The 24,318-nt window shown below is 44.8% G+C and overlaps 1 protein-coding gene across 1 annotated transcript in view; it reads left to right on the top strand.

The window, feature by feature from the left end:
• The first annotated feature begins 322 nt into the window (after window positions 1-322).
• Window positions 323-24,318, top strand: part of LOC147702773 (protocadherin alpha-C2-like) — an 868,304-nt gene continuing 844,308 nt past the window's right edge. The window contains exon 1 of the mRNA XM_086931373.1: window positions 323-2,814. Within this exon, the coding sequence (XP_086787499.1) occupies window positions 430-2,814 (2,385 nt within the window). The 5' untranslated portion in view covers window positions 323-429. The remainder of the gene's footprint in view (window positions 2,815-24,318) is intronic.

Here is a 24,318-nt window from a genome sequence, read left to right as displayed (position 1 = left end):
GATTAAATTTTTATTTTTGTCTTGTATATTCATTTTTTCAGCCGCGATGCCCTAAAAGTTTAACCGTTCTAGATAAGCCAACGTTAGTTTAAATATGCAAATAAGAATGGTACTTAGGTGTGAGTTTCAAACTATAATAAAGTATATAAGTGAATGATACAAATATGTTCTTCATTACCTGGAGTAGCTAGATGTCACGTTTCACCAGTAAACCACTAGATGGCGATGTGAGCTTATTCCTTGGTAATGCAGACATTCTACTGGAAACAACGGTGTACATGAATAACCCCCCTCTCTCTGTCAAAGAAACGACTAGCTGCACTCTGAAGGACTGAAGAAATGAACGATTGAGCCTCGCTGAAACTCTGCATTGGGTGGAGAAGCATAGCTTATATTTACCTTGGCGAGTTTGCCTGCTCTTACCGAGGAATGGTGGTCCCGTGTGGAATATTAATGTGGAAATGGCGCCGGCGGTGCCTCCCTCTCCTCCTCCTGCTGTCTCTCTGGGACCTCGCGCTTGGACAGCTCCGGTACGCCGTCTCCGAGGAGGTGGAGCCGGGGACGTTTGTGGGAGACATCGCTAAGGACCTGGGTCTTGATCTGGTGCTTCTGAACTCCCGAGGACTGAAGCTCGTGTCAGGCGCCTCGAAGCCGCCCTTCCAGGTGAATATGGACAGCGGTTTGTTACTGACTGACGCCCGCATTGACAGGGAGGAGGTGTGCGCGCAGAGCCCCGTCTGCAAACTCCTTTCAGAAATAGTCATCGATAATCCCCTGGAAATGCACCGCCTGGAGGTAGAGATTCTTGACGTGAATGATAACGCCCCCTCCTTTGTGGACAGTGAAATCACACTGAGTATTTTAGAGACAACGTCCCCGGGGTCTCGGTTCCCGGTACAGAGAGCCGTGGACCCGGACTCGGGAGCCAATGCTCTGAAGGGATACACATTAAGTGCCAATGATAATTTTGAACTGCACGTGATAGCCGATTCTGATAAAAGGAAGTCTCCACAGCTTGTTTTAAAAAATGTTTTAGACCGAGAGGACGTGTTCTTGCATAATCTAATGTTAACTGCCTTTGACGGAGGAGATCCGAGGAGATCTGGAACTCTCCAAATAAACATACTGGTGCAAGACGCCAATGATAACGCTCCCTTGTTTGATCAACTCCTTTATCGCGTAAAATTGTCAGAGAATGTGCCAATTGGGACAACTGTAGCGCAGCTGCATGCCACGGATCACGATGAAGGTCCCAATGCTGACGTCATGTACTATTTTAGCAAACCTGTCCCTGACGTTGTGAAAAAAACATTCAATATAGATGCAGACAGTGGGGTGATAACTGTGCAAGGTGAGATCGACTTTGAAGAAGCCAGAGAGTTTGAGCTCTCCGTAGAAGCTGTAGACAAAGGTCCATTCGCTGTTCCTGGCCAATGCAAGGTTGAGGTGGAGATTCTTGATGTTAACGATAACCCTCCTTGTATAACCGTAACTTCTCAGACACGCTCTGTTCAAGAAGATACCAAACCTGGGACAGTGATCGCCCTCTTGATTGTTTCAGACAAAGATTCGGGTGAGAACGGGAACACATCCTGCTCTCTGCCACCTGGGCTCCCATTTGTCCTTGAGAACACGTTCAACAATCACCACTCTTTGGTGCTGAGGGGGTCACTGGATCGTGAGTCTGTGGAGCACTACGATGTCACCCTCACAGCTGTGGATGGAGGGTCACCTCCACTCTCCGCCTCCACAGTCATTAGTGTGCGAGTGTCTGATGTGAATGATAACAGTCCGAAGTTCACACAACCCTCATACGCGCTTCACCTGGTGGAGAACAATGTCCCCGGGGCTCAGGTGTTCGACATTTCTGCCACTGATCCTGATCTTAAGGAAAACGGACACCTGACATATTCCCTCGTGGGAGACATGGCACGTGGTGGCTTTGTCTCCATAAATTCAGAGAATGGTAAAATCTATGCCATGAAATCTTTCGATTATGAGGAAACTAAACATTTTAGGTTTCAAGTGCAGGCGAAAGACGCAGGCGTTCCACCCCTCAGCAGTAATGTGTCTGTGGACGTCTTTATACTCGACCAAAATGACAACGCCCCAGAGATCTTAACTTCTCATCATCAGACACACTCTCTTGGTGGAGAAGTCATCCCTCGATCAGTTGAAGCTGGTTATCTGGTGTCCAAAATCAGAGCTGTCGATGCAGATAGTGGGTACAATGCCTGGTTACTTTATCAAATGGGGCCTTCCAGAGAGAGTTCCCTTTTCAGGGTTGGACTCTACACAGGAGAGGTTAGGACATCACGGCCTATTAGAGACAGCGACGCAGCCAATTACAGGTTCATTGTTGTTGTGAAGGATCATGGAGAACCTGCCCTTTCCTGCACAGTCACTCTCACAATCTCTTTATTGAATAGCAATGAAGAAATCCACACAGAGTGTAGAAAAGAGCCAGAAACTGAGCATTCTATTTCAGATATAAATCTGTATTTGGTTATTTGCATCGCAGTCATCTCTTTTATGTTTTTGGTTTTTGTTATCATTTTTGTGGCTCTAAGAATATACAGAGCAAACAGCCTTGCAGGTTATAACCAAAAACAATATACAGCTGCACTGGGAAGCCTGTGTTACTTTGAAAACAGCTATAACGTGTGTCTGAGGAATTCTGGGAATGGCACGTTGGATATTAATGGGGTGTATCCAGTGCTGCCAAAAGAGAGCACCAACGAGATGAACAGATTTCCAGTTCCACAGGACAAACCACAAAATGTAGATGACCTGCTAATGATTGGCGAAGATCAGGTAGGTCAATCTTAGTATTCGCTTTACATGTCTCCCAGATGATTCTAACAGAACTGATAATGAATGGTTAACGTGTGGCGCAAATACATGTTGCATGCTTTACTAGTCTGTGGTTTAAGACTCACTTTTAAGACCGCAAACATGTTTTTATAAAGCATTGAAAGAAGTGTACAAGAAAATACAACATTTTGTTACTTATAATGCAGTTCAGGGTGATCTAAGCTTGGTCATTCGGGGGCTCATTACTTTGTCTTTTTAATCTAGCATCCTTGCTGTTTGAAGGTAGGACAACTGAAGGCATTATTGTACTATCTTAATTAGTTCAAAGATATTAGTGTTCATGTATGGGGGGATATAACCATTCGGAACATAAACCAAAAATCACAATTGTTACTTAAGCTGCACTTTTTAACGATCTATAAGTTGGGAAAGGTTCTCTGGTATTAAAAGTAAGAGCTGTTTATTAGGATAGATGGCACAATAACTGGTTACTTTGTAAATCAGAGTCAATCTAAGAATACTTCCTTTACCAATCAATCAATCAGACATTTGTAAAGTGCTGCTCACCCGTGAGGGTCTCAAGGTGCTGGAGGGAGAGGGGAAGACACAGCTATTGATCGAACAGCCAGGTTTTGAGGAGTCTCCTGAAGGTCAGCAGGTCCTGGGTCTGCCGCAAGTGGCTGGGGAGGGTGTTCCATGTCTTGGCAGCGAGGTGGGAGAATGATCTCCCGCCGGTGGTCATTCGGCGGATGCGTGGGACGGTGGCAAGGGCGAGGTCAGTGGAGCCAAGCTGGCGGTTCGGGACGTAGAAGGAGAGTTTTTCATTGAGGTAGGTTGGTCCGGCATTGTGGAGAGCCTTGTGTGCGTGGGTGAGGAGTTTGAAGGTGATCTTCTTGTTGACCGGGAGCCAGTGCAGTTCTCTCAGGTGGGCGGTGATGTGGCAGTGGCAAGGGAGTCCGAGGATGAGGCGTTCAAAGGCGTTCTGTATTTGTTGGAGTCGTTTCTGGAGTTTGGTTCTCGCATAGAGGGCGTTGCTGTAGTCCAGTCTGCTGCTAACGAGGGCTTGGGTGACCGTCTTTCTGGTTTCAGTGGGGATGCATCTGTAGATTTTGCGGCGCATGCAGAGGGTATTGAAGTAGGAGAAGGAGACCGCATTGACGTGCTGGTTTTAAAATACACAGCAGTTATTAGAGCACCACATCTATTAGAAGAAGTCATGGGACTACTAACTGGTCTATTGTTATTGTGAAAGATCATGGAGAGGTAGGTTTTAGAAGGCAGTTATGTGGACTAAAACACTCCCTGCAATACACTATCATGATATTGAAAGTCACCAAGGAGTTCCTTGGCTATATATGGAGGAAGCTGTAGTCTGAGTTCCGTTATAAGGTCAAGGAAATACAAGATGACTTGATATATTCTTTAAATGTATAGCAGAATAACATTATTCCTTATAATACGTGCTAATACCATCAACCCCCCACAAACGCCTTAAGTTCTTGACATCTTGCACTTTGATGTTCATTGCAGAGAGGAAGAATAAAAACAGAATCTCTACCGTAAAATTAAACAAACTAAAGCATTTAGTGGTTCTTGGAAAAATATATTAGAATCTGTTTAACCGCATGCGCCCTAGCGGGTTTTCCCGCTGGGCGCTGAAAATTTTAAAAACCTGCGTTACGTGACAAAGCCAGCTCGTCATGCGCGCAGCGCCGGTAACGCCCATGACGAGCTGGCTTTGTCACCAGCTTTGAAGGGGTTAAGGAAACTCATGTCAAAAATCCTGTTGGTCAGATTGTGTAGAAAGGTCTTATCTGTATCACATGTAGTGTAAAAAAAAATACTTTGCTCCTTTCTACTGAATTATTTTTTTTTTGTTAAAGTCAGAAGAAAAAAAAGTCAGTTCCTGCTTTTTTTGTTTAAAATGCAGCTATAATTATGCTACAGTTATTCTCTTTGACATATCTTTCACATTAGCCACTTGCTCTGTCAAAAGGCATTGTGGTTTCTTAACTCAGCTGTAACAACTTTTAAACAGTTGAGCAGCTACATCACTTCTTTATTACAGTCAAGTAGAGAAGTCACAAGTCGCTTGTAATAGGAAACCATTAACAAAAATGGGGTGACCCAAAACATCAAAAAACCTGGGTATCATATACTTTTGAAATACAGTGGTCTTCGACCATTCCTTTCACGTAACTGAGTTAATCAATTCATTATCAATATTGCCACATAGTCATGAGGTATGTCTTGCAGATCAACCCTAAGCATTCAATGTCACAAATCTTCAAAATGACAAAACAAAGCAAAATGCAACAGCAATAAATACAAAATCAGGGGCAATTTTAATTCATTGCGTTTACAAATATCTCTATCCAAAACCTATTTAGGTTGCCCAAAGAAGGCGTGCAGAAGATAAAGAAAAGTCAGGTGCTCAGTGAAGAAAAAAGATAAGAGGCATAGAGGTATTCACAATATTATTTATAATATTTACATAAAAGATCGGTTACACAGTTCACCGTCCTATAATAATCTGGCAGGTGATATACATTTTTATACACATTTTCATTGAATGGAGACATAGCTTCCAAAAATTCTTTGTACCAGAAAATGTGTTTCACAGTCCAGGTATTGAAAAGGGGAAAAGAGCGTCAATGTTTCGACTCGTCTTAGGGCCTAGAGGTGAGTTGGACCGTGGCCATGCGAGTCTTCATCAGGTCTAAAACATTGGGCAACCCAGGGAGTAGTGTTGACCCTGAAATGAAGTAAGGATGGGAATCAGGCTGTTGCATAAAAATTGCGACCAAAACTCAGTCTCGCAAAATGAAAGGGCAAAAACTTGGCTTACCCTACAGTGGAGGGGACCCAGTGAAAAATCTTCACTCTGTGTCCCAGATATAGTTTTTACTCCTAAAAACAAATAATGCCGTGATCAGGTGACTAACTCTCTCATAGTTGATCTGAAGAGTTTTTCAAACAAAAATTGGCTGAAGGTTTCATTGCCTTATCCACGATATGTTGAGGGAGTAATTATCTCATATGTATAGCAGGCTTGAATCTCTGCATCTCCAGAGTAATATTTAAAGAAGGTCCTATAATTAAATAGGAGAACTTGATCAGTTTATTAATGCTTGATTAATGCATAATTCTATTGTCTATATACTGCATTGCCATCTTGAATCAACGTGGCATTCACGTGATAGTAATACTTTGCCATTGTTAACTACATCATTCAACATAGCTGTCTTAAATCGACGTGACATTCCTGTGGCAGTAATAGTTTGCCATTGTTAACTAAACACTCAATTAGTTAAACAAAGGTTTAAAATCATAAAGACCATTCTCAACAATGTGGACAAGGTCACAGTGATAGGTTCCCGAGTAAAGTGGTAGTGGAAAAGAACCTTACCCAAAAACCGTGTCTCTAATAACTTAAAGTCGTATGTAGCTCAGACCATCGGTTCCGGGTATATATTAGAATTAAATCACTGTAGGAATAAAATGGCGGATCAGTTAAGCTAACTGAAACACTCATTGCTAAAAGTTATTATTATTCCCTAAAAGATAGACGCGGTCGGAGAGGCTTACCGCAGTTTCGTCTTCCTAGTTCACGATAGAGACGTTCTATGCTGGCCGCTGTACACACGCCATATTAGAGCCAACAGGCGTCGGCATAGAAAAAGGACTCGCGATTCCGCATCGATCAGAAAGGTTTATTCTAAAAAACTCAAAACTTAGAAATGGTAGTCAGGTTCACGATCCAAATTTAATTAAAGGTGAACTGAAAGAAACATGTTTTGATTAACGTGAAAAACGGAAAACTCAAACTAGATCCTCCGCCATTTTGGAATGGGAGTCTTCGATTTTCAGTAGCAAAACCAATGATGGACTACAAAAATACACATACTCTTCATGTCTTTCCCCGAGATTCGAAGGGGAAAGAGAGGGTGCTGCACGTCAATTCGGCCAGAACTCATGTCATATTTTGGAGAACTTGCAATTATGGATGTCAATATGATAACATAGGTCATACATAGAATAGATAGTGTACGTTATGTATATACTATTATCCAACTGGCAGGGAATGAAAACAGTGCATAACTATCGCACCGACAGACAATCATTCAATTGATAGACTGATAAGCGTGGCTCAAATCCACCCGAGTGACTTACCGCACTCACCTATAGGTATTCTGTAGAAAGTCAGCCGGACAGTGGAGAAGAATAAACAACAGTCTTTATTAGGCCAAATACACTCATATGAGAGGGCCCTGTCCGACCTCACTCCTAGGAGTGCGAACGAGAGGACTGACTCTCAGCGTCACAGCAATACATTATAATGCAACACAGTTCATTAGGGTACGCCCCTTCTGGAAAATTACTGAAACCCAGACCAGTGAACAATGCCATCATGCAGCAGGCATCTGCACCTGCAGAGGATACATCGCTATCTTTACTCAAGGCCATGGAGCTAGGCTTCAGCGTCTCTGAGGCATGAGAACATTACTGATAAAGAGACTTGTTAGTTTCGGCCACAGTAAGCTGAGAAACGAAAACTGCTGTAGTAGTGAAATTCTCTATTCCTGCGGGAGGGGTAGATGAGCGAGTGAGGCTCGCGGGCACAGAGGGATACACAAAATGGTGGCACACAAGCTAAGCTAAGGAACTAATATCGTCACACATATATATGGATAATAAGATAGCAAACGAGAATAATTCAACATGAGTATGTATACGCACTCCATTAGTTAGCCATATGATGCTAACTTACATATGTCAAAGGAGATGGTTGGGGCATCGAAAAAGTGAATTCTATCAAGACAGCACAACTTAAATGTGTTCATATATTAACAAATGTGTTCATACATTTACCCAGGAATAGAGATGCCGGTTATTCATTCCACAATGTAGTATATGTACATTAGTTCAATTAAACACCAGTACAGTATTATCAATCGATATAGATGACAGGTGATCATCTACTGACATGTAGGAGAACTCACAATAATGGTACAAGATTACCCCTATGTCTATAATGTTTTTTAAAAGGGGTCAGTCTATACACATTGTAGTTCAGCATTAGACCTTATGCATCTGCACCTGCTGAACAGCAATCGGTAGCAACCCTGCATATGCTGTTCACGTCAGGTATAAAAATGTTATACAGACTATACATATCTACACCTAATGGTCAGACAGTCAATAACAATCCTGCATACGTAGTTCACACCAGGTATAAGGTATGTACAGGCTATAATTCAGGTTTCATTATGAGGACAACAACCTCAGGATTCCCACAATGTATATTCTCTTATCTTAAGTAGTTCCACTTGCCTATTGTTTTCTTCCTGTTCGTTGAGTCCTTTATTTACTGTATTCAGAGAATATATCCATTTGCATTCTCTACGATTCAGTACATTACCAAAGTCACCCCCCTTGGATGGGATTCCACCTTTTCTATGACCCACCAACGGAGACTGTTACAATCATGTCCAAAGGTAGTAAAATGTTCAACTAATGGTGCACCTGGTGTTTTACATCATATGCGACTGCAATGTTGCAGAATTCAACATTTCTCTCTTTGTGTGGTCTGTCCTATGTACATGAAAATTTTGGTCGCAATTTTAATGCAACAGCCTGATTCCCATCCTTACTTCATTTCAGGGTCAACACTACTCCCTGGGTTGCCCAATGTTTTAGTCCTGATGAAGACTCGCATGGCCACGGTCCAACTCACCTCTAGGCCCTAAGACGAGTCGAAACGTCAACGCTCTTTTCCCCTTTTCAATACCTGGACTGTGAAACACATTTTCTGGTGCAAAGAATTTTTGGAAGCTATGTCTCCATTCAATGAAAAATGTGTATAAAAATGTGCATCACCTGCCAGGTTATTGTAGGACGGTGAACTGTGTAACCGATCTTTTATGTAAATAATATAAATAATATTGTGAATACCTCTATGCCTCTTATCTTTTTTCTTCACTGAGCACCTGACTTTTCTTTATCTTCTGCACGCCTTCTTTGGGCAACCTAAATAGGATTTTGGATAGAGATAGTTGTAAACACAATGAATTAAAATTGCCCCTGATTTTGTATTTATTGCTGTTATGACTATGTGGCAATATTGATAATGAATTGATTAATTCAGCTACGTGAAAGTAATGGTCGAAAACCACTGTATTTCAAAAGTGTAATAGGAAACCGACAGACAGACATTTTGAAAGGGATTGCAGTCTCCCATGTCTTATATAATTGCCATGCCCACATCAAAGAGCCATACGGAAATCAACTTAGAGTTTATAAAAGAGTGAGAAACAAAGCATTCTATATTGCCTTTATAACAACCAACATCATTGTACTGTTGCATTTAAAATTGTGTGTTACCTCAAAAGCATGTATAAAGCATGTTAGAGCAACTCTGTCAATGGCACTTTGAATGTTAATAGTCATCAGAAAACAATTCAAGTGAGATGCATGGGTTGACAGTTGCAGGGTACAAGCAAAAGAACATCTATGACCTGCTAATGATTGTTGAACATCAAGACAGCCAGAGTATGAAAAGCAACAGGTACAGAGCGTGTAACAATCTGTACAAGGTCATACATGGGGTATTTCATTTTCATATGATGGCATTTTGTTGCAAAAGTGAAGAGCTTTGGCAGCGTAAAGCCAGTTGCCCTGCTCTTGTGGAATATTCATTGTTAACAAAAATGAGTGTCATATTGTCTTTTCATCAATGCATGTGCAGAACAAAGGGATCTCTGAAGCTATAGGAATCCAGGATAATACCCTAAAGGTGTTCCCTTCATAGTGTTAAAGATGTTGTTTATTTATCAAAGACCAGTGTAAGCTGTGAGGAAAGCAGTGGGGTGAGATGTATGCATGATCTGCACATTTGTTTCATTGTCTGAAATGCTGCCTTAGTCCAAAGTACAGGGGAAGACAAAATAATGTTTCAATGAAAAGCTTAGGGAAAGTTCCAAGTGTCTGATTAGATTTTAACCATGAGCTTTCTGAAATCACCATTTTGGTGTTTTATGTCTGAATTTAATTTGGGAATTTGTTAAAAAGACAACTTTTGGAATGCTTTCCCCATTCAAAGTCATTTTATTTCGAATACCAAATATTTTCTAATTTCTACTAATTACTACAGAACATAATGTTGACATTCCACTCCGATCTATTAGATAAGCAATAGCTACATTCATGCAACTTACCTAGCTGACATACATACTGATTTTGAAGCTTACGTATCCTATCTTTTATCCAGGGGACTTTGACACCACATGGGACTGTATTGACATGAAACACATGCAGACATTTAAATCCTGACGCATACTGATTACAAAGCTGCTACTCTTGTATCTGTGCACATCAAAAATCTGTATATTTCCCCATATGTATGAATTTAAACACATGCTTTTCAAACAGCTTTCATCCAGGAAGAAAGCTTTCATGTGGTAAGAATTTTCATAGCTCCTTCCTTAGGACCCGATTACGATGGTGAGGAGATGCCACCAACAGGGTGGCGGTCTCTGCACCATCGTAACCAACTTCACTGCCTGACATAGTATAATGGCAGGCGGATATATGGCGGTCGTAAAGACCAACCACCATGCATCCGACGGGCTCCTTGATCCCACCGGTGTAGCGGAAGGGCTCATAGTCCCTAGTGTGGTGGCGGTGTCTACCTGGCACTACCAAAGGGATTACGATGTCCCTTTCCACCTGCCTGTTCATGGCGGTTAAGGCAGGTGGAAAGGGACTTTCGGAACCCGGTGCAAGCCCCTCTTACCCCCTGGCCCTCAGACAGGGGGCACCCATGGCACCCCCTACATATTCCTGCACCCTATGGCAGGCACCGCATGGTGCCTGCCACGTAGTGCAGGGATATGTAAATTGTCCTTTTTTTTGCCTTGTGGCGGGTGCTGTAGCCAGCAGCACCCGCCACAATGCAAAACCTAGGCAAAGCGACCGCCTCATTGTCTGTCGCATCGTAATTTGTACTGTGGGACAAGTCGCCTTGAAGGCGGGCGGTCCCAAATACAAAATAATGGTGGATGGACTGAAGTTCGTCTGCCATAGTAATCAGCCCTTAATTCTTAATACTTAATCAAAATGTTTTTCTTCTTACTGAATTGGGTTGGCTTCTCACGGGGTCCATACAGACACAATGGCCAGGCCAATCCCTGTGGCAGGTACTACAACCTCCTATTAAGTATTCACACGAATTTTCACTCAATTGGTATTTCCACTGAATGCAGTGAAACTCCTGCTATTGCAGGATCATAGTTCCACCTCAAAGGTAGGACAATTGTCTGGGCATGAAGCTTGTGCAAGTCGAAACATAAACAATTCAGCCTCATTACTTGCTTGCGATATAGATAAGGATTTTCAACCATTTTGCACCTCTCCCTTTACCTAGTCCAATTTAGATGACACATATGCTACCTTTGTTGCGTACATTTATAATGTGATGGAGCAATATATTATCAGTCTCTTAATGCATCTTTGGTCTCTTAATGCATTTGCCACTAAGTCCATTGACTGTCTATGGAGAATCATGTGAGATTTTGTATCATAGCAGTGATTCACAAACCTAAACAACCATAAAGGCCTACCCCACTGGAGCCACAGTTGAAGTTAAGTGTTCCAAGGTGTCTTATATCACAGGACAAGAAGTCGCTTTGGCATTTAGGGTAAAAGCAAAATGCAGGGAGGCAGCACACAACACCATATGAGATAATTGGTAGAATGATTTGCAGCCAGAGTTAATATAATATATAAAAATAGGTTCAGAAAAAACCTCAAACCCCAGCTTTTTTAGATTTGTTCAGCTATTCAATGCTGCAAGGTTCATGCTGAAACCTCGGTATTCCACTTTTTGGTGCCATATAGATGATCTCACTTAGATTCTAAAACCAACTGCACAATTTTTGTTTAGGGTGGCTGAGGTGGTGTTGCTTCTAGTTGAAGTTTAAAAAAGCTAGGTTTAAATTCAAGAGTGCTACTCCTATGAACACCAAAATCATGCTTTTTAAGATTGAAATGTCCCTTGCATGGCTCTGGAGAGCATGTACCTTTTCCTATCCCTTTACCTATATCAAGTGGCTGTTAAATTCGTGATATTTCTCTGTAGGTTTTTGATTTGTACCTTAGTGAACTTGACAATTATAGATGTTCAACGAAAGCCATCTGTGTAAAAAGATTGACATTTCAGAATGTGGTTTTGAAGTCGAAGGGCACCCAAAGTAAAGCCCTCCTTTAGAGAGTGACTATTGTCTTATCAGCTGAGCTAGACTGGCAACTGTGGCAGTATTCATTTTCAGTGGAAGGAAGAAGCCCTTTTTGCCTTCATCCTTAGCAAAATATATTGCTACTTGCCTCATGTTGTATATTCATACTTTATTCAATATGGCTACTTGGTGTCTGTAGTCCTTTCTTAGTGTTTCTATCTTCTAACCTAAGAGTGTTCTTTCTGTGATGTGGACATTCCAGCCTTGGCAGTTTATGGTCTGGTCAGCTGTGAGGTTTACTGCTCTGCTGTCTTATCTTGTCTAACTTAATAAATATATCTTAATTACCTGAAGAAGAGTCCTGCTGCCTACCTAATCCATTTACAACATTTTGGCGACATCTGAAGCTGACCAGACCAGAGAAGAAAACCAAGAAGAACAGAGCAGCACGAGTAAGACCTCACAAACAAGAACCCACCTAACTGTGGCTAGAAACAAGAAGTAAGGAAACCACAAACTCGTAAAACGCAAGAAAAACAAGAAATCTGCCGCAAGTAAGATGGTAAAATCAATCAAGTAAGAATAAGAAGAAACCAACCGTCGAAAATTTAAACCTAAAAGAAGTTTGAATGAACTGCAAATATTACTGTTAAAATCATCTGTAACCTCAGTCTCTAAAAGTATAAGGAAGACAGAGATATACAAGCAAATGAAAACTTACACCTGTGAAATGCTGTTAAATCAGATGTAATCTGTACCTTTTACCCCAAGCTGCTACCCAGAAGAAGAAGAAATCAAAAAGCATTTTTCTCTTCACTCGCTTCAACTGCTGCCGTAAAAGAGAGAAACTCAAGTTAAAGTGAAGACCAGAAAAGAAGAAACTCATCACAAGTACCTGTGTCCTGTGAGTCAAATTCTATGTGGAGATGCTGCTTTCCCTGTGAGTGCTCACTTGTAATTTTCTACTGCCTTGCCGATCCATTATTTCCTGAGGCATCTTTCAATCTGATGATGTTGCAGAGTCTTCAGGGGTCCTGGCGAAGAACCATCGCTTACAGAGCGTCATTACGTAACGTCACGTAATGTCTAGCATCCATCTTGTGCCTTCGTTGCTATAGTTATGGGAGCAAGCATCGGAGCACAATTTATTGAAAACTAGTATTTATTTGTTTTGTCCCCAGGGTAACAGGAGTTACGGGACCACAACTTTGTTTGTTACCATCAGCGTTCATTACCTCGCTGAGCATTGAGTTAAATTCATCACGATGCCATAAAAACAATAGGTGAGTTAACTCATGCATTTTATTAAGTGCTGAACTTCAACTGTTAAGCGTGTGTGTTTTGGTGCGCTAGAGGGTATACACGTGAAAATTCAGCAGTTTCAAGTACACTGCACTTTGAAACCCCTCAGGTTAGAAGCCAGAAGATTTGTAGAACAATTAAAATAATACTGGTGTGCTAGTGGCTAAACCCACCTTTCTTTCACAAGAGTGCCATCTGGTGGATTTTCGTGGTATTTCATCTGTCAGTACATTTGGAATGAAAGCCATATTTGATCGTGAACATATTGAATATTTAAACCTACTGCTGTTTTGCTTTGAATCTATGCTTGAAAAGGCTGAAGTGCTTACAACTTTGTAGCATCTATGGGGAGCACAGAAACAGTTATTTCGGCATAGCAGCACCCATTGCAGCATTAAATTGTTTTAATGGTGATGTGAAATAGCACATATATTGTAAAGTCACAGAAGAAGCGCGAAAAAAATAAATTATCTTATTGATTCTGTATTGCAAAAATAAATTGGGAAAAGCTTGTTAGCAGCCACCATCAACTTCTGCAGAGAGTAATTCATTTAATTCCAGTGTTTGACAGACAGGAGCTCAAAGACAAGTGAGGCAGAGTTACATAAAAATAAAATCAGACTTAATGTCAGAAGAAGAGATGCTACTGTTCAAAAGTATTGAAAGACTGTAGATTTCAAGAGATGATATGGAAATTGGGAAATCGGAAAGTGGCTATTACTATTTCAAAATTCTCCTGGAGAAATCTATTGCGTTTAAAACCCCAATTCAGGGAAAACTAAGGTCTGAGAGAGTCTTGAACCCAGGGGCGTAACAAAGACCGACCCAGCCCCCAGGGGGTACTTATACTGGAGGGGCTCCTCAGGCCCTACTGAAGAAAGTGCAAGCAGCATATTAGATTCCTGCAGGGGGGGGCACTTGCGTTTTTTTGTTATCAGCCCTGCCAAGTATCAGCTAACAGCGTGCAATCTGTGGCATGTGCACGCTGCTCTGCAGGCTTGTGGGCCTCCAGCTCTGCTAGGGTGCCGCTGGCAGCCTCAGTCATCAAATGCTAAAACACAATTTATTTTATTTATGCGATGATTCCCCGTCTGGCGCTGTGCGGCAATGAGTCAGACTCCAGGGCTGGGCCCAGTCAGGTTGCTTGATTCAATTGGCCAGATAAGACGTCACGTCCTACTGCCAGAGCGCCGCAGGAAGTTTGCGAGGAAGGCCGTCCCGTGGGGCCTCACTGGTTTGTGGTGATGCTTGGCTATCTTGGAGCTGCTCTCTGCTTGCAGGGGCCCCCATGCTGTGGGCTTCGGATGGCTGCCGGCACAGCATGCTGTGAATGTGATTTTGACGAGCCCAGCTGAGGAAGAATCATAACGCAGTGGTGTGAACTACGTGGGACTCAGTCTCTCTTACCCCGCATGCCTCCTGTCTTCTTGCTGCGCTGATATTTTTCACTCTCTTCAATGTTTGCCCTGGGTAAGTAGTAGACTAAAAAATCAAAGGTGTGTATTAATTATTTAGCGTACCAGCCAAGTTAATCTGAAAACCATATTCAGTGAAAAGGTATAAGAGGAGTTGACCTCGTGGCCCCAGGGAAAGGGTTCCAGTTCTAGGAACAGGATTAATCATTTTTTCTCAATAAGCTTTCGGCTGGGGGAATGGAATATTGTGCGCCAGGTCTGAAGTCTTCATTTTTCGTAATATGCCGTTTTACAACTTGTTTGAGTTAATGTCAGTCACAGTCCGAGTAGGAGTCATCTGTCACACTAACTGAATAGTAAGGTTCGTGCATTAACCCGCGGCCAGGCTCATCAGAACTCACAACAGGGACAGTCAGCCTGCACTAAGGCTAACGGCATTTTGAAAGGAAATGATTACCGCGGGGGGAGGGGATGGAGGGAGTTGGAATCATCTCGGCCTGAACCTGGCACTAGTGCTGCTGTGTGCGATGTCAGGCTGCCTCGGCCTCCCTGCCCTTACATTTTTTTCTCTCACACTCTCCTACGCACCATGCTGTGCCCCACACAGCTCTTCTTGTGCCTTGAAAATACACAGGGCCTCAGAGTCTGAGGACTTTGTCAGCAAAGAATATGCTGGTCCCTCAGGTTAAGTTCTTAGCATCGCAATCCTTGCCGCTGTGTCCTTACATAACCCCACGCTCAAACACCAAGAACGCACAGAAATTCAGCTCTGCATTTACCCGGTGTCCTTCGCTTTGTACATTCTGATCCTAATCTGTCTTGCTTCAGTGTTAGTTACATACACTTTTTGAGGAGTCTCGGAGTGGAGCGATCCCTCAGTTGGTTACATAAGTAAGTTGAAGTCTCACAACATTTACTAAATTGTTTTAATTGGGCCGCACCGGTTCATGCAAATACTGAGTTCACAAAACTAAACTGAAATCCATGGACCACCACAACAGTCAAATATGCATATCCAATTCAGTCAGTTGCAGTTCAATTGATACTAAACTAAGGGAGCTGTGTGAGCATGTTTCAATGAAATGGAGGTAGTGCATCAGTGTAAGGGTTAACATGATTTGCAGTGTTTCTGGTCAGTGGTGACGGACCCGATCGGTCGACAATTAGTGTCACATAACACATTACTTTCAGCTGCGTCATCAGCACAGCATTGTGTAGAAGATCCGTGAGAGCCTTGCTGTGTTGTGATCTGTGCAGGGGGTATGTTATAATTCTTTTTGGTGTCACTGAGTTGAAGGGTCGTGTTTTTGAAATAATGACCTGTGCACCTCAGCTGCTTAGTGCTACTTGTTGCCCAATCAATGTCCATGCCTGTCTGCAGCAGCTTCCACAAGACAGCTGTGTTGACTCTTAATTTTTAATTTAGGCAGCTCATCTATCACTCCCTCTCTATGCCTGTAGCCTCGGTGTCCCCCTTATGAGCATGAGCGGCATGGTAGAGTGGAGAGAGTGCCTCCGAACTAAAGGAGGGCTGGAGGGGGCCATGGATCATTGGGGGTAGGTGCTTAGAAGCATAGCACCTCGCACATTCACACCTAAGTTCCGTTCCATTTCTGGTACTTTACAGCAATTTTAAGATCTTAGAGTTTTCATTCCTCAAATGAATGCAATTTCTGATATATGTATGTATGTTTCCCTTGTCTTCATTGCTTGATTTTGCTCACAAGAAGGTGTCACTCATTGTTGTTGAAATACCACTCATATTTGCACTGACATTATACAAATGTCACACATAGCAATCTGAAACCTTGGCAGCTATGGGTACAGTGTGCTAATATAATATCTCAAATGACTGACTCCAGACTCTCCGTTCAATCTGATTCCTAAATACAGGTCTATTTTTAGCACGCTTGTCTTCCAAATTATGTGATGGTTTTAGAAAAAAACTCACCCCAGGTAACTACCCAGCAGAGTGGAAGCGTCTGGAGATGCAGGCGATGATGGGAGCTGCTGCCTCGAGTCGTGACCAGAGCTCTCTAGTGCTTATCTCCCAAGTCATCCCTGTTTTGTCTGTATATGTAAAGGGCTGAGTTTTGGCCTCTCCGGGGAGTCCTTGCCCTCGCCTCCGAGGTCACTGGCCCAGAGAGCCCATCGATACCTGCTGCAGCACCATCCATGGGCCTCTGCTCCTCTCTGTTGGCGTCGGGGTGTTTGTAATTAGTGATTAAAAACTCCCAACCAAAACTTCAGAGGATGAGGTGAGTGCCCAGCCTCTTAACCTTGAAGGCCCTGGTGCCACCCCATGGCTGCTTATGTATGTGGGAAAATCACAATATTTTCTTGGGAATGTTGTGGTTTTGAACATCCTCCACTATTTTAACAGGCAGGATGGGACTATAGGTTGCTCCAGCTACCTAAGTTAATATCGAGCCAGGTCCGTGGGCAGGGCCGCAGCTAATCTCTTTTTTATTCTGAACCTTACTCTGTCCGGGAGGCTGAGGGTAGTGTGAAAACACCGAGGCACATGCTGCGAGGGCCGCAGGGGGCCATGCACAGCTCTCCAACTTTACAGCTGCACTTGGCGAATTTGAGGAGCAATCAGCAGTCACTCACAACTCAGGGAGCAGCAGTTACATATCAGAGGCTCACATCGGGCATCTAATATCTTGATTGAAAACACAGAAAGACACCCATTAGGGCAAGAGCATGGACAGGCAGCACACTACCTCACTGCTAAAAGAAAGGATAAAATGTACATCAGCTCTGTCTTTCTCCTACTGAAAACCCAGCGGAAAAGGCCAAAAATATTCAATTCAATTTAGCAACAAATCAGGCAATATATTTTAAACAATGCACACCTTGCAAATTACCCGCAAAATGTTCATCTCACCCGCAGATGCACTGTAAGACCTGCCTGTCAGTCTAATTTGATGAGAATTCTTCACTTGCGGCTGAGAGACAAGAACTCCTACTTGCATCGCACTAGGAGTTAGCAAAAGCGAACTGTCACTTAGCCCTTCGCGTGCTGATGATGAGCTCAGCTCGTCATGCAGCACGGTGGAGCTGTGCACGGCCTCCCCCCCGTGCCGTGGGGGGAATTAGCCCCGCGCGATGGGGTTAATTGTCTTTTTATTTGTAGTAGCTCCAGAAACCCCCAAGCAACAGGCTGTAATAGGGCACATGCCACAGCGCCGAGTACAGTGAGTAGATTTGTGTAGCAGTACTGCACTTGCAGACTTCAGTAAAAGCTCTGATACATAGCTCAGTTGGCTCACTTCCAGGCACTACTCGCTGCTTTGAAGACCAGAGTTCCAAACTGTGGTTGACATTCTGGTGTCTTTGCCATGGTAGCTCAAGGGAAGTATTCAAGGTGGAAAACATGTTTTCTGTAACACCAAAGACACTGCAGATTGTGCACCAATCTCGTGCAAACAGAGAATGACTTTTGCACATTCCATGTATGAACACTGCCTAATTTAAAGTATACAAACATGTTTCCCCTAGAGTGCATTGGTACCCCTTATATATCTGACGCTATCTGGTATCTTTATATGTTTTCAATGTATATCCCAAGAGTAGCATCAGTTGTTGCCTTTTAAAACAGGTGGACACTTTCTGTCCAAAGGCTACCTGTGTTCTTGTTTAAGGAATTATATATTATCTGTTAAATCCTGCATTTGTTTAAGTAGTTCCTACACTGTCTCATGAATTTATGCTTCCATGGAGAGAGCAACAGGGCTGCAGAGTGAGACAGGGCCTGCCTGTTGCCACAGATCTAGCTCACCAGATTCGCAACAACAGTAATTGCCTGAGATAGAGTGACAGTATGATCTCCTAGTTGCACTTGCTATGCTTTCAACCATGCTTATTTAGGCTAGCATGCAGTCCATGAATGATCAGATCAACGAGATTGTCTTCTGAGCAGCTGCATTGCCTGCCTACCCTCTGTTACGGAGAACTGCAACCATGCAGTCTGTCTCTGCTGAGCACCCTTCCATTTCGGGTGCTTTGCAGCAGTATCAAGATCTTCTTAGTTTCCTGTTGCTCAAATGGATGTAAATTTCTGATATTTATATGTTTCTTTAGTCATCATTCCTTAATTTTGCTCGCGAGAAAGTGTCACTCATAGTCGTTGAAATGTCACTCATAATTACACTGAAATTATAGCAATGTCACACATAGCAATCTGAAACCTTGTCAGCTATGTCCCAGCCATGTTCAAATCACCTCATTACACATGAAATTGGAGCATGGCTGTAGGCAGAAACCACATTAAATCTTAGAAGCCACATTAAATCTCAGATTGTTTTGGGGCCAAGGGTCTAAGAGGGCCTCAAATTGAGCTAGAGCCTGGCTCGAGCAGTGGCGTAACAATACTCCACGCAGCCCCAAGGGTACGGAGGGCCCGAGCTCCAGGGGTCTCCCCCGGCATGGTGAACGTGTCTATGAGCTCCTTACTGGGTCCGTAGCATGGGGGCCCCCTCCATGCACTTTGCAGGGGGGCCCCTACAAGTTTCGTTACGCCACTGCTTGAACCTGGACCCAGAGAGGTCCCATGTCCCAGGAACGACAGAACCAGGAACAGGCAGAGGACAATACAAGTTTAAGGACCGGCAGAACTAGAGGGGGACAAAGGATGTCCCAGAATCAGTACCGGGAGAGGACAAAGGTCCCAGGACCGGAAGGGGACAAAGGTCCCTGAATTAGAACCGGGAGAGGACAAAGGACGTCCAGGACCGGAAGGGGACAAAGGTCCCAGAATTTGAACCGGAAAAGGACAAAGGTCCCAAAATCAGTACCGGGAGTGGACAAAGGGAGTCCCAGGACCGGGAGAGTTCACGACTGAGATTCGTGACGGACAAGAGTTCCAGTACCACAACAGAAAGTTGTGACAAGGCGGTTCTTTGAACCGGGATAAATGTTCCGCGATTTGAACCGGGCTGTATAGCCCACAGTACTGAGACAGTTTGTCCACAAAGGAAATACAATTTTTAAGGGAACTTAGTGGCCCGAACTACAACCAGAGGCTCACAACCCGAGGAAAAGATCCAGAACCTAGACACCTAGTCCAGAACTAGATTTTGGACTGTAAGAAAACTGGCTACAAGTTTATCTTTGGAACATTCTTCCAGAACTGTTCTATCTTCAAAAATTAGCGAGAAGCCGCGACGGACAAAATACTGATTGGAGAAAGTGAACTCTCTATTTCCGATTTTGATGGCCACAATGACGGATTGTAGAGAGCAGACTGGCTCTTCATGTTTTGTCAATTGAAGGGGAGAAGGTGGTCATCATGATCTTCATCATCATTCTCATCTTGATCCCGATTCTCTTCCTTCGTGTTCTGGAAGTTCATGAGGTCGCTGACCTCCTACGTGTTATATGTTTTCTTCTTCGTGTTTCTCCATGCTTAACTCTTTCTATGTGTTTGAGTGTTTCATTGGTGTTTTGTCTGTAAGGGGAGAAGATGTGTTGTATATTCATACTTTATTCAGTATGGCTACTTGGTGTCTGTAGTCCTTTCTTAGTGTTTCTATCTTCTAACCTAAGAGTGTTCTTTCTGTGATGTGGACATTCCAGGCTTGGCAGTTGATGGTCTGGTCAGTTGTGTGGTTTACTGCTCTGCTGTCTTATCTTTTCTAACTTAATAAATATATCTTAATTACCTGAAGACGTGTCCTGCTGCCTACCGAATCCATTTACAACACCTCACATTTTAAAAGGTCTGCTAGTCTCACTCAACTGGATACCTCTTATCATTCCTGTGCGAAATGGATGGAAAGTAATCTGACTATGCATATGTGGTTTACAGGGAGAGTACAATGTGTGCTTAACTGTCTGGGTTTGGAAGCCTTCACACAATAGAGGGCTTACAGCAAAGCAGCTTAACATGAGCTGCAGACCTTTGTTGATTCCTGAACCTTCCCCCGTAGATGCTACCATAACTGGTCTCTGGTGGCAGGATGAAATACCTGTCCCTTCGTCTATGTTGCGAGTGAGTTCTGGGATCTTCCTGTACCACCAGTCATTTTTAAGTAGCTATGCATAAGTGGGGATTTCACAGCCTTCCGTTTGAAGTGTAGCCTCTATTTCCTGTTAACTCCACAGTAGCGGCTGGTATGCTGTTGGATGGTGGAGCCCCCACCACACAGCTCCACCGATGCACCCACCACACAGCTCCACCGAGGCACCCACCACACAGCTCCACCGAGGCACCCACCACACAGCTCCGCTGAGGTACCCACCACACAGCTCCACCGAGGCACCCACCACCAAGCTCCACCGATGCACCCACCACACAGCTTCACCGACACAGCTCCACCGATGCACCCACCACACAGCTCTACTGATGCAACCACCACACAGTTCCACCGACACAGCTCCACCGATGCACCCACCACACAGCTCCACTGATGCAACCACCACACAGCTCCACCGACACAGCTCCACCGATGCACCCACCACAGAGCTCCACAGATGCCCCCACCACACAGCTCCACCGATGCACCCACCACACACTCCACGAGGCACCCTCCACACAGCTCCACCGAGGCACCTACCACACAGCTCCACCGATGCACCCACCACACAGCTCCACCTATGCACCCACCACACAGCTCCACCGAGGCACCCACCACACAGCTCAACAGATGCACCCACCACACAGCTCCACCGAGGCACCCACCACACAGCTCCACCGATGCACCTACCACACAGCTCCACCGAAGCACCCACCACACAGCTCCACCGATGCACCCACCACACAGCTCCTCCGATGCACCCACCACACAGCTCCACCGATGCACCCACCACACAGCTCCACTGAGGCACCCACCACACAGCTCCACCGATGCACACACCACACAGCTCCACCGATGCACCCACCACACAGCTCCACTGATGCACCCACCACACAGCTCCACCGAGGCACCCACTATACAGCTCCACCAAGGCACCCACCACACAGCTTTACCGATGCACCCACCACACGGCTCCACCGAGGCACCCACCACACAGCTCCACCAAGGCACCTACCACACAGCTCCACAGATACACCCACCACACAGCTCCACAGATGCATCCACCACACAGCTCCACAGATGCACCCACCACAAAGCTCCACAGAAGCACCCACCACACAGCTCCGCCGATGCACCCACCACACTGCTCCACGAGGCACCCACCACACACTCCACCGATGCACCCACCACACAGCTACACTGATGCACCCACCACCCAGCTCCACAGATGCACCCATCACACAGCTCCACTGACGCAGCTCCACCGATGCACCCACCACACAGCTCCGCCGAGGCACCCACCACACAGCTCCACCGATGCACCCACCACACAGCTCCACTGATGCACCAACTAAGCTCCACCGATGCACCAACTAAGCTCCACCGATGCACCCACCAAACAGCTCTAACGATGCACCCACCACACAGCTCCACTGATGCACCCCCCACCCAGCTCCACCGATGCACCCACCACACAGCTTCACCTACACAGCTCCACCGATGCACCCACCATCCAGCTCCACCGATGCACCCACCACACAGCTCCACCAACACAGCTCCACCGATGCACCCACCACACAGCTCCACTGATGCACCCACCACAGATCTCCACCGATGCACCTACCACACAGCTCCACCAATGCTCCAACTAAGCTCGACCAGTGCACCCACCACACAGCTCCACCAATGCACCCACTAAGCTCCACCGATGCACCCACCACACAGCTTCCCAAATGCACCCACCACAGAGCTCCACGAGGCACCCACCACACAGCTCCACCGATGCACCCACCACACAGCTCCACCACTGCACCCACCACACAGCTCCACCGATGCACCCACCACACCGCTCCACCTACACAGCTCCACCGATTCACCCACCACACAGCTCCACTGATGCACCCACCACGCAGCTCCACCGAGGCACCCACCACACAGCTCCACCGATGCAGCCACCACACAGCTCCACCGACACAGCTCCACTGATGCACTCATTACCCAGCTCCACCGATGCACCCACCACACAGCTCCACCGACACAGCTCCACCGATGCACCCACCACACAGCTCCACCGATGCACCCACCACACAGCTCCACGGAGGCACCCACCATACAGCTCCACCAAGGCACCCACTGCAAAGCTCCACCGATGCACCCAGCACACTGCTCCACTGAGGCACCCACCACACAGATCCACAGATGCACCCACCACACAGCTCCACCGATGCACCCACCACACAGCTCCTCCGATGCACCCGCCACACTGCACCGCCGATGCACCCACCACACAGCTCCGCCGATGCACCCACCACACAGCTCCACCGATGCTCCAACTAAGCTCCACCAATGCACCCACCAAACAGCTCCACCAATGCACCCACTAAGCTCCACTGATGCACACACCACTCAGCGTAACCACAGCATCACTCAGCGCAACCACAGCAGCACTCAGCGCAACCACAGCATCACTCAGCGCAACCACAGCATCACTCAGCGCAACCACAGCTTCACTGGTTCAAATATGTTCTTTCAATGTTTCAAGCTGTTTTCAAGCTTTCATGCTTTATTACAAATCACAAAAAGATGTTAATATTTCACTTCTGTTCTTGGATTTTCATCACAATAAAAAACACTGAACATAATCTTCACAAAAGTTATTTACAAAAGTTTAAGCTATTGCCATTACAAATTAAATAAATTATTTAAGTATTAATTATTTTAAAAAGTTAAAAGCCATTGTTATTTGTAATATCAATACATCTAAGTCACGTAAATGCAAAACATGTTGCATAACAAATGCAATAGGTGTCACATTTGCGAAACTCATAACTATTGGCATTGTAAATGACAAAGCTATTAATTTAGCTATTTAAAAAAATAACACATAAATAAAAAAATTAATTTATAAGACCAATAGCTCGAACTTTCCTAAAGCGGGCCCTATTGCATTTCCAATGCTTGTTTATTCGGTTAAGCAGAGAGTGCATTTGCTTTTCAGCCATCTCCCTCATGTACTTCTTTTCTCCTTTCTGTCTTCGATGTTGCTCTCTCGCCCATATGCTTCCCCTTCTCCTTCTCCCTCACCTGCTCTGTGCTGACACTCTATGCACTTCTCCCCGTACCAGTTTCTCGTCCATGTGCTTTTCACCCCAACTCCACGTTCCTCTCTCAAGCACTTGTGCTTCTCCCCACGAGGTCTACGTGCCCCTTTTACTTGTGTTGCAAACCCACAACCTCAGTGTTGTTTTCACTACCTACACCATCTATGTTGCGTTATCTCCCCAAACCTTCTGTGTTGCTTCCTTCCCCAGTGATGCTTTCCCCTCCTGCGGTCTCTGTGTTTCTCTCCGCCACCCGTACCCTCCATTTTGTTATCCCCACTTGTGCCCTCTGTGTTTCTTCCCCTTACAGGTACCCTTCATGTTTCTTTCCCCCACCCGCATCCTTTGTGTTGCTTCCTCCAAGTTTTTTTGGCAACAAAAAAAATACTTTTGTTTTAGCATTTTTTTATGTATTGATCCAAATTGGATC

The sequence above is a fragment of the Lissotriton vulgaris genome, chromosome 7 (genome assembly GCF_964263255.1).
Source record: "Lissotriton vulgaris chromosome 7, aLisVul1.2, whole genome shotgun sequence".
NCBI lineage: Eukaryota > Metazoa > Chordata > Amphibia > Caudata > Salamandridae > Lissotriton > Lissotriton vulgaris.
This window is presented reverse-complemented; position numbering and strand designations above follow the sequence as displayed.